Here is a 9,509-nt window from a genome sequence, read left to right on the forward strand (position 1 = left end):
TTTCCCCATTTCCTGCCCTTTATTCTCTCTCTGTATGACCTAATACCCTGAGGCAGGCTTCAACATGAGTGTAACATTTCTCATTGGGAAATCTACTACTGAAGGCCAAGGAAGTGGAAGCAGAAATGCCTTTATTTTCATCATAAATAGTAATGCTAATAAACTTGTAAAACCTGTGTAACAGAGAAGAAACCAGAAACTGGGCTGGGGGTGATGGTAAAATAAGAAATCTTACAAAATTAACCTAGATATTACGCTTGCTCTAAGATGGGATAGCTTAGATTTAAAATTACCCAAATGGCTTAACCTGTCCTTCCTTTCCTTTGTTCCCTTTTCGGTGATGACTTCGTTGCAGTGGTGATCTTCCCTGAAGATAGCAGTAGTTATGTAACAGCAGATGTCCAGAGAGCATTTATTGCTTTAGAATAGATCCAGGTATTAAAACTCTATGTGTGCTCCCCGGGGTGGGAGTGGGGAGAATTTCTTCCCTGATGGGGCCCAGAAACAGTTCTCAGGCCACTAGGCATGCATTCTTTGTTCCGAACAAGGATACTCTAGTTTCCTGGCAGGAATTATGGGCTTTATAGCCTTCTCCCCTACAAAGCAAAATGGAAATCCACAGTGAGACAAGACTGTGAATTTCCAGGCAGAAATAGAGTTCTACTTTCATAGGCTGGTTTCTATTCCTGGACGCGGCTCTTGAGATCTAGTAGTCAGGAAGTTTGCTGCTAAGCCAGGGACTGGCTAGTAGAACTCTCCACAGCAGAAGGAAGCTCTAAGAAGCACATGTTGACCTAAGGAGTTTGTGTGTCCAGATTTCTAAAAACTCAGCCCATCTTTTCCTTCCTCTGATGTGTCTCTTTAATGTGTATCTCAATGGTGGATGAAGGCAGAGTTCTTGGTGAAGCTTTTCTCACACCGAAGGCACTTGTATGGCTTTTCCCCAGTATGGAGTTTCTGGGGAACAATGAAGATGGAGGTGTTGTTGAAGCTTTTCCCACACTGGGCACACTTGTATGGGCTCTCCCCAGTGTGGACTTGCTGGTGAGCACTAAGCTGGGAACTGTGGTTGAATTTCTCCCTACAGACAGAGCGCTGATAAGGCTTCTCCCCAGTGTGGGTGCTCTGGTGGACAATGAGTGTGGGACTCTGGTTGGAGCTTTTCGCACAATCCCCAGCCTGATACGGCCTCTCCCCTGTGTGAGTCCTCAGGTGGGCAGTGAGGTTGGAGCACTAACTCAATCCTTGCACATATCCACTGCACTTGTGAGGCTTCTCTCCTGTGCGGATTCTCTGATGCCAAACAAGAAAAGAACAGAAGCCCTGGCTGGTGTGGCTCAGTGGATTGAGCAGTAGACTGTGAAGCAAAGGGTTGCTCGTTCAATTCCCAGTTAGGGTACATGCCTAGGTCACGGGCCAGGTCCTCAGTGCAGGGTGCCCAAGAGGAAACCACACATTGATGTTTCTTTCCCCCTCTCTCTAAAAATAAATAGATAAAATCTTTTTAAAAAGTAAAAATAAGGAAAAGAACCTTGACTAAACCTTTTCTCACATTCATGACATTTAGAAGTTTTTTCCAGTTCAGGGACTGGCTGGTGATAAGAGGAGGGAGAACCCTGAGAGCATTTCTCCCACACAAGACGTGTCCACAGCTTCTCAGTCCAAAGTCTTTGGTGACTCATCCTCTCCTGGGACAGGGCTGTCTCCTCACTCTTTCCTGGACAATGTCTATGTTGCTTTCTTGACATTGGTTCACCCTCCCAGCCTGTTCTTAGCTCAGTGCCAAAACACTTCTCCACTAGACTTTCTCCATGAAGCCATGTTCATTTCTACTTCTTCTGAATCATCGTATTTCAGATGCTTTTTTAAAACCCCAATCTTCAACTCAAAATTACATTGAGAGGATAAAATTACATTGTACCCTGGAGAAGGAAAACAATGGAATGAGGAAAGAGTTACAACTAAACTACCATAAAGAAGAAATACCATACTGGAGTTCTTCATGTGCCTCGGTCTTCTGCTAGTGAAAAGCCTAAATTTTGTTTTCCAATTGTGATACTTTTTATCTCCAAATGTATGGTCACTGGTAAATATACCATTCACCTCCCCACTTCTCTGTTATTCTGCAACTTTTTGCACATTCTGACATGATGACAAAACTGAAGAGAAGAGTTAAGCTCTGTGTCAACTGTCAACCTGTCTATAGGTGCGTTCTCAATTCTTGAATGGCTTAGCTTCTGGGAGCCGAATCATAAAAGGACACCCCAAGTTTGGGCAGCTGAAACAAAAATAAAGTGTTTCTGAGTAGCTGGCAAGCACAGACTTAGGTTATGAAAGGAGGGAAGCAGAGAGAGTCTGGGCTGCAGGCTTAACTAAGCAACAAAGGAAGTGGAACTCCATGAGAAAAGATGACATGGACTCTGAAAAAGACCAGCAAATGCAAAATCAGGGCTCTAAAATGCAAGGGATATAATCCTTCAACTGCACAAAAACCAAAGCTCTCTGACCCGTATATGGTCATTCTTCAAGAGGAAGACAAGGCCAGGATCAGAAACAACCCATTCTAAGTGTACTTTCCCATCCTTTGACCATCAGAGCCAAGAGTCATACCAGCCTGTTTGGAAACAGGACTGGCCAGGTCAGCTCCCTATCTTCCTGGCCAAGGACCCTGAAGTCCTTCTCATCCCTGGCTGTACCATCTACAGTGGTACCTTCTCCAACCTCTGTGGGCTCCCTGTTCTGCTGACTCAGCTTTCCGAGTTCCACCTCACTTCCCTCTTGGCCAGAGACAGCATCACCTGCCACAGGAGGTGCAGAGGAGCTTGAAAGGGCATCCATTTCCTCATGAAAGAACACGGGTCTGGCACACGACCTCTCCTCGCTTTCCGGTAACCTGACTGTAGGCTTTTGAACTTGGTGTGACACTGCGCTGGGGTCCCCAGCAAACCCTGCTCCTGGATTTATTCCTCCCACAGCCTGTAGCTGTACTGATGGCTCTGGAGTTATGAAACAGCATTACCGAGAGTGGCTCGGAATGTCCTGGTCTCACTGCGCCAGGGCATACCTGCACCACGGGACAAAGAACACAGGGGTCAGATCAGAAAGGACTAGATACCTCAATGCAGGGTTTTAGCGGCCCAACATACAAATTTCTAAAACTATGCCAGACCTGGCTACCATCACGCGGCAGACAACTGAGAAAGATTGTAGCGTATTTACTAAAGCTGCCCTTTTTATTTCTCTCTAGTTATCCTGAATCCCACTCGTTTTCCCCGAGGGCAGTGCTTGCCTGTCGCCACGCTGGTGGGAATCCCTCAGGGGGTGTGCTCACATAAGGGGACTTGGTGAACAGGCAAGTCTTGGAGGGAAGCAAAGATTCTGAGAAGAGAGGGGCTGATCACAGGAGACTTCTGCCTACTCCCACCCACTTCTGTTGCCTGAGTACCACCTGATCTACCCACCTGCACCTCTTACATCTCCTGTCATCCTTGTAGAAGCAAGAAATGCTTGGGACATCGGTCACTATCCCAAGGTTAGAAGAAGCAGTCAGTGTCTGAAAAGAGCAGTTCAGGCTGACTGATGATACAAGATCCCTCAGCACACATGTCCCTGCACCCAGCTCTGTCCCAGCATCCCTTTCAAGGGGTCCCCATCTCAGCCTGTTGATGAGGGCTCACTTGCCTAGAGCTGGCCCGCCCAGCGCATCCTGATTACATCTGGTCGGGATGCTCGGCGGGGCACACAGCCTCTTTCATCGCCCCTCCTAGTCCACTCTCCTCTGGGCCACCATCATCTCACGCCTGGATTTCACAGTAGCCGCCTCCATGGTCTTGCTGTTTCTACTCTTGACCTCCTACAGTCTGTTCTCAACCCAGCAGGCAACGTGGCTCCTCTCCTTTTTCCTTTACACGTGTATTGAGTACCGATTGTACTTGTTTCTAAGAAATGCAAAATAGCAGTATGACATGGATCCTGCCGTCAGGGAGGCCAATCTTGTAAAGTCTGTAACATAAAAGAAACTGAAACAAATGTTGAAGTAGGCTTAAGTAGTGTTAAGCCAAAAAAGTTGAAATATTCAAAATTATTTTAAAGCTATTACTCCTCTGCTCAGGATGCTGCAAGGCTACCCTCTTATAACTAAACAGTCAAAGTCCCTTCAAAGTCCTCTAAGTAGGGATTCGTGACCCTAACTAGGTGATTCACAAATGACATATGAAAAACCGTTTATTCAAAAATACAGTAAGAATTCAGTTGGATAGTACAGCAGTGTCAAACGGCTACAAAAATCTCTCAACGCTTACTCTCAATTTCAGTTCACATGACTTCCAGTAGCACTGCCCTACGTCATCTGGCTCATGGATCTCATTTATTACTCTCAGCCTCTCTCAATCTGGTAGATCACGGTGGCCCCCTTGCTCAGGCTCCCCCCCAGCCTCAGAGCCTTTGCACTGCCTATTCTCTCTGTTACACTCTGCCCCCAGTGAACAACGTGGCTCATTCCTTCTCCTGCTAGTCTTTGTTAAAACGCCATTTTCTCAATGAGGACTACCCTAACCATCCAAATTGAAAATGAAACCCACCCTCCGTCACCACACTCTTAAAATAAAAAATCTATCTATCTATCTATCTATCTATCTATCTATCTATCTATCTATCTAGATATAGATATATAATTGATTATGCTATTACAGTGTTTCAATTTTTCACCTTTGCTCCACTCTTCCTGCATACCTCCTTCCCCCAGCATCCACTCCTTTAGTTTCTGTCCATGAGTCATGCATATAAGTTCTCTGGCCCCTCCATTTCCTATACTATTCTTAACATCCCCCATCTCTTTTGTACCTACCAATTACACCTAATACCTGCACCTTCTCCCTTATTCTCCTCTTCTCCTTCCCAGCTGATAACCCTCCAAATGATCTCCTTATCTATGATTCTGTTCCTGTTCTGGTTGTTTGCTTAGTTTGTTTTTTAAGATTTAATTGTGTGTAGTTGTGAATTTGCTGCTACTTTGATATTCATAGTTTTGATCTTCTTTTCTTAAATATCCCTTTAATAATTTGTGTAATAAGGATTTGGTAATGATGAACTCCTTCAGCTTTACCTTGTTTGGGAAGCAATTTATCTGCTCTTCCATTCTAAAGAGCTTTGCTGGACAGAGTAATCTAGGTTTAGGTCCTTGCTTTTCATACTTTTTTCAGTCCCTTCTTTCCTGCAAAGTTTCTTTTGAGAAATCAGCTGATAGTCTTATGGGAACTCCTTTGCAGGTAACTCTCTGCCTTTCTCTTGCTGCTTTTAAGTTTCTCTCTTTATCTTTAATGCTTGGCATTTTAATTATGATGTGTCTTGGTGTGGTCCTCTTTGGGTCCAACTTGTTTGGGACTCTCTGTGCTTCCTGGACTTGTATGTCCATTTCCTTCACCAAATTAAGAATGTTTTCTTTCACTATTTTTTCAAGTAAGTTTTTAATTTCTTGCTCTTTCTCTTCTCCTTCTGGCATCCCTATGATTCAGATGTTGGTATGTTTGGAGATGTCCTCAGGGTGCCTTATACAATCCTAGTTTTTTTTTACTTCTTTTTTCTTCTTGCTATTCTGGTTGAATGTTCATTTCTTCCTTATGTTCTAAACTGTTTATTTGAATCCTAGCTTCATCCCCTCCATTGTTGGTGCCCTGTAGATTTTTATTTCACAAAGTGAAAACTTCATTTCTTCCTGAGTCTTTTTTATTTTGTCACTCAATGAGTTCTTTGACCATCCTGAATTCTGTATCTGATAAGTTGGTTATCTCTTTTTTCCTGTAGTTCTTTTTCTGGGGTTTTGTTCTGTTCTTTCATTGGGGCCATATTTGTCTCCTCAATTTGGCAGCCTCCCTATGTTTGTGTCTGTGTATCAAGTAGAGCTGCTCTGACTCTCTGGCTTAGTAGTGTGGGCTATTGTAGAAAAAGCACCTGTAAGTTGTGTGGGGTGGAGCCTTAGGTAATCACCAGGGTGGGGCAATCTGCTTCATCATTTTGTGGCTCTCTGTTGGGGGAAGGCTTGGAGAGGGGACAATGCTGCTGCCTGGCTTCTAGAGGTGTGCCTGGCACTCACCTTTCCAGCTATTGCCCTGGTGCTGAATCCCAGAGAAAAGGTGGGTCTGCATGCATTTTAAGTCCATGCAGGTCCTGTAAGCAGAGTTTCCTGAAAATCTGGCAGTTTCTTCTGCCACCCTAACCCCCACTGGTTTTTACAGCCAGAAGTTATGAGGATTTATCTTTCTCATGTGAGACCCTGGGCTGTGCAATCTCGATGCCACAGCACGTCTCCACATGTCTCTGCACTTCTCTGCCCATTTACACTTCTCCACCTCTCCTACCGGTCTTGATGAATGTGACTTCTTTAAATCCTTAGTTGTCAGACTCCCATACAGCTCAGTTTTCTGATGGCTCTGGATGTTATTGTTTTGAGGTCTAGTCGTAATTCTTTCTGTGGTTGCATGAGGCAGTGAAGTATATTTACCTATGCCTCTATCTTGACTGGAAGTCTGCCCTTGCACCCTTGATCATTCTTATTCTTCTCCATTACCCTGCAGCTGCAATTGAACCTAATTCCTAGGATAATGACAACCTTTTGAACTCACACAGTAGCACCTACTTGGACCACCTTCCACAGAGAATATAACTCATTCCCCCAGCCAGCATCACCTTCATTCTTTTATGTTCTAGTGACAAAATCTAGGTATGACTGTAACATATCTGGCTTTGGCCTTCCAGTTTCACAACTCAAAACAAAGTCCCCTGGATTACCCAGACAACATAAGAGTTTAGGTACTGTTCTCCCCTATATAGAACATGCACCTGGCCAAATGAATGGCTTTACATTGGGTATCCACTATAACTTTTATACCAACATAACTGTAACAGTGAGAGAACAGGAGCCATCTTTAATTTATAGCTGGAAGACAAGACCCCGTTTGGGGGAGCAATTTGCTAATAGGTGATCAGTACCAGGACATATGTGAAGAAAGGTCCTCAACCAAGTGGCTCTGGAGCAGGTTATAAGTGCCAAGGCTCCCAGTTTTCAAGACTGGCTGCTTGTCCAATTTTTAGCTGAGTCCTTCACTGTCTCCATACTCCTCCTCATTTCACTTTCATTTGCATTGGCTTGTTCTTTTTGCTTTAGCAGTCTTGTCTGCCAAGCTCCTAGGAGAACTGGAGGAGTTTTATGAGGCCAGCAGACTTTCCATCTTCTTTTGAAAGGCACAGGGCTCTGGGCTTCAGCCTTGCCTTCCTCGACAGCAGCTTCTGAGCTAAATTTGACATTGCTCCAGAGTCCAGCATAAACCTCATTCACAGAACAGCTTAGCCACTTTCCTTTAGAGCTGGCTGCTTTGCTTGTGTACCTGGGCTTCCTTATAAAACTGAGGCTCACTAAGAACAGATAGAAAAGTCCTGGTTTCCTAAAAAACCCAGGGTGCACCTGTCACTTTTTCATCTGCCAAGTCTAGCTCTTTTGTGTGACCTCCTTTGCTAGTGTCTCACAGGCATCTAAATGAAAGAGCCAGGCACAAAAAGTCACATATTGGGTTGGCCAAAATGTCTGTTTACTTTTATCTGTAAAATAAGAGATATTTTTCATTTTCACCAATAACTTTATTGATTTGGATATTTTGAATGTGTTGGCTCTCTCCCTATTGATTGTTCTCAGTTAATGTCTCAGTTTGATTGCTGTCAACTTCAACTGGTCTGCCCAGCTGTGGAACATTGTCCAGAGAGAAGTTTCCAGCATGAAACTTCACAAATCACTTTTGGCACAGTTGATCAGTCATAGCACCTTCTCCATATACTGCACAAATCTTTTTTGTTTGTTTGTTTCAGTTGCATTTTTACCTCTTGAAATAAGAAAGCATAATATGCTGAAAATGTTGAGTATTTTCTTCCATTTTCAATATTTAAATGGCTACACAAAAATTCACCAATTCTGATGTTTTTAAGAAAATGCATGCTGATATGACAGCTGTCACAGTACAATCTAACAAAAATTGTTTCAAATGAAGTTAAAGACAACTAAGCACTAGGAGAGCCATCTTACAGAAAAAACCAAACGAACTTTTTGGCCAAACCAGTATTTCAGATTCCAATTCTATGAAATGTACAGAATAGGCGAATCCGTAGGGAACAAGGAGCAACCATTTAATGGGTACAGGATTTACTTTGGAGGTACGACAATGTTTTGGAATGATGTGATTGTACTTAATGCCACTGAATTGTTCACTTAATAGCTAATTTTAAGTGAATTTCACCTAAATTAAGATAATTTCTAATTAAAGTTTTTTTCTTAAATAGTGAGACAAGTAAAAACAAGAGAGTTTCATAAGAAAGGCAAAAATAATAGAAATGTATTCTGAAAGCGATTAAGCTGGGTAGGGTGGGGCAGCAGTTCATGTCTTAAGTACATGAAGAACTCCTATACAGAATGTCAGCATAAACATGTTCATATTAATACAACTGATTGTAAAGTAATAGAACGCATAGGATCTCCACCCCATGTACATGCTATTAACTAATTTGAAATCTTGCCCCACCTGCTGGACCCTCTAATCCATTCCCTCTCTACGTCGAGTCCAGTAGATGTTTCAAAAATGTAAGATCCTGTCCAGTCCTATTAACACTCTTCAGTGGCTTCCTACTGCACACAGAATAAAATCCAAACTCTTGCACAGCCTGAAAGGCCCCACATGCTTTGGCTCCCGCTTCCCTCTCTCACTTTCTCTCATATCACTTTTCTCCTTGATCCTGAAGCTCTAGCCACAAACCCTCCCTTCTTTATCAAACATGCAAAGTCCTCCCCACCTGAGGCTCTTTGAGTGTGCTGTGCCCTAGGACTGTAGTGCTCTCCTCTCAGCTATAAGTACAACCAGCTCCTTCTCTTAGGTGTCAGCACAAACGTCCCCTCGAAATGTCCTTGCCCCACCTCCCGTCTCCCCAGGTCATTCTCTATCAGGTCCCAGTTCATTCCTTCAGAGCACTCCACAGCAACGACTCCGACACTTTACGGCTCACAGGGGAAGACCGCAAGAGGGTGACACCCACTGCCAAGTCGCCAGGAGGCCAATCTAGGCGTGCAGTTTGGACACTCGGTGGCATTAACTCTTATGCTGCCAGGCTGAACTGGAGCTGGAGGCCGATTCTCTTCTGCACGTCCCTGAGTCTTGGCGCTCGCAGACTCAGAACAGCTGCACCGGGCTTGGCTGGAAGCGCTTAACTTGTGTTTCCAGTAGCAGCGCAGGCCCCAGACTCAAGTAGCAACGGCCTCATGCGGTGAGAGGGGCTTGTGGACCTTCGCCCTGACCCTTTGCTCATAGGCTAGCTCAGCGATGTTCTCGGATACCAGAGCTTCGAGCGGCTGACAGTTGCAGTTGAGATGTAGGAAGAGGGTGTGGCCTATTAGAAACCGAGCTCTCCGAGGTAAGCAGGAATCAGTTTCCCTTAGGTGTAGGCTGCGGAGCCTGGGCCAGTTGCCGGGCGTT

The 9,509-nt window shown here is 44.3% G+C and overlaps 1 protein-coding gene across 1 annotated transcript; it reads right to left on the reverse strand.

The window, feature by feature from the left end:
• Window positions 1-873: 873 nt before the first annotated feature.
• ZSCAN32 (zinc finger and SCAN domain containing 32) lies at window positions 874-9,126 on the reverse strand. Its single transcript, XM_054589137.1, is given in 7 exon segments — window positions 874-1,327; window positions 1,543-1,779; window positions 1,781-1,894; window positions 2,612-2,852; window positions 2,855-2,976; window positions 7,339-7,509; window positions 9,014-9,126. Coding segments are annotated over 7 exon segments (1,452 nt in total).
• Window positions 9,127-9,509: the final 383 nt, after the last annotated feature.

Source organism: Pteronotus mesoamericanus, unplaced genomic scaffold (assembly GCF_021234165.1).
Source record: "Pteronotus mesoamericanus isolate MK-2021 breed Mesoamerican mustached bat unplaced genomic scaffold, CSHL_Meso_final scaffold_167, whole genome shotgun sequence".
NCBI classification, from domain to species: domain Eukaryota; kingdom Metazoa; phylum Chordata; class Mammalia; order Chiroptera; family Mormoopidae; genus Pteronotus; species Pteronotus mesoamericanus.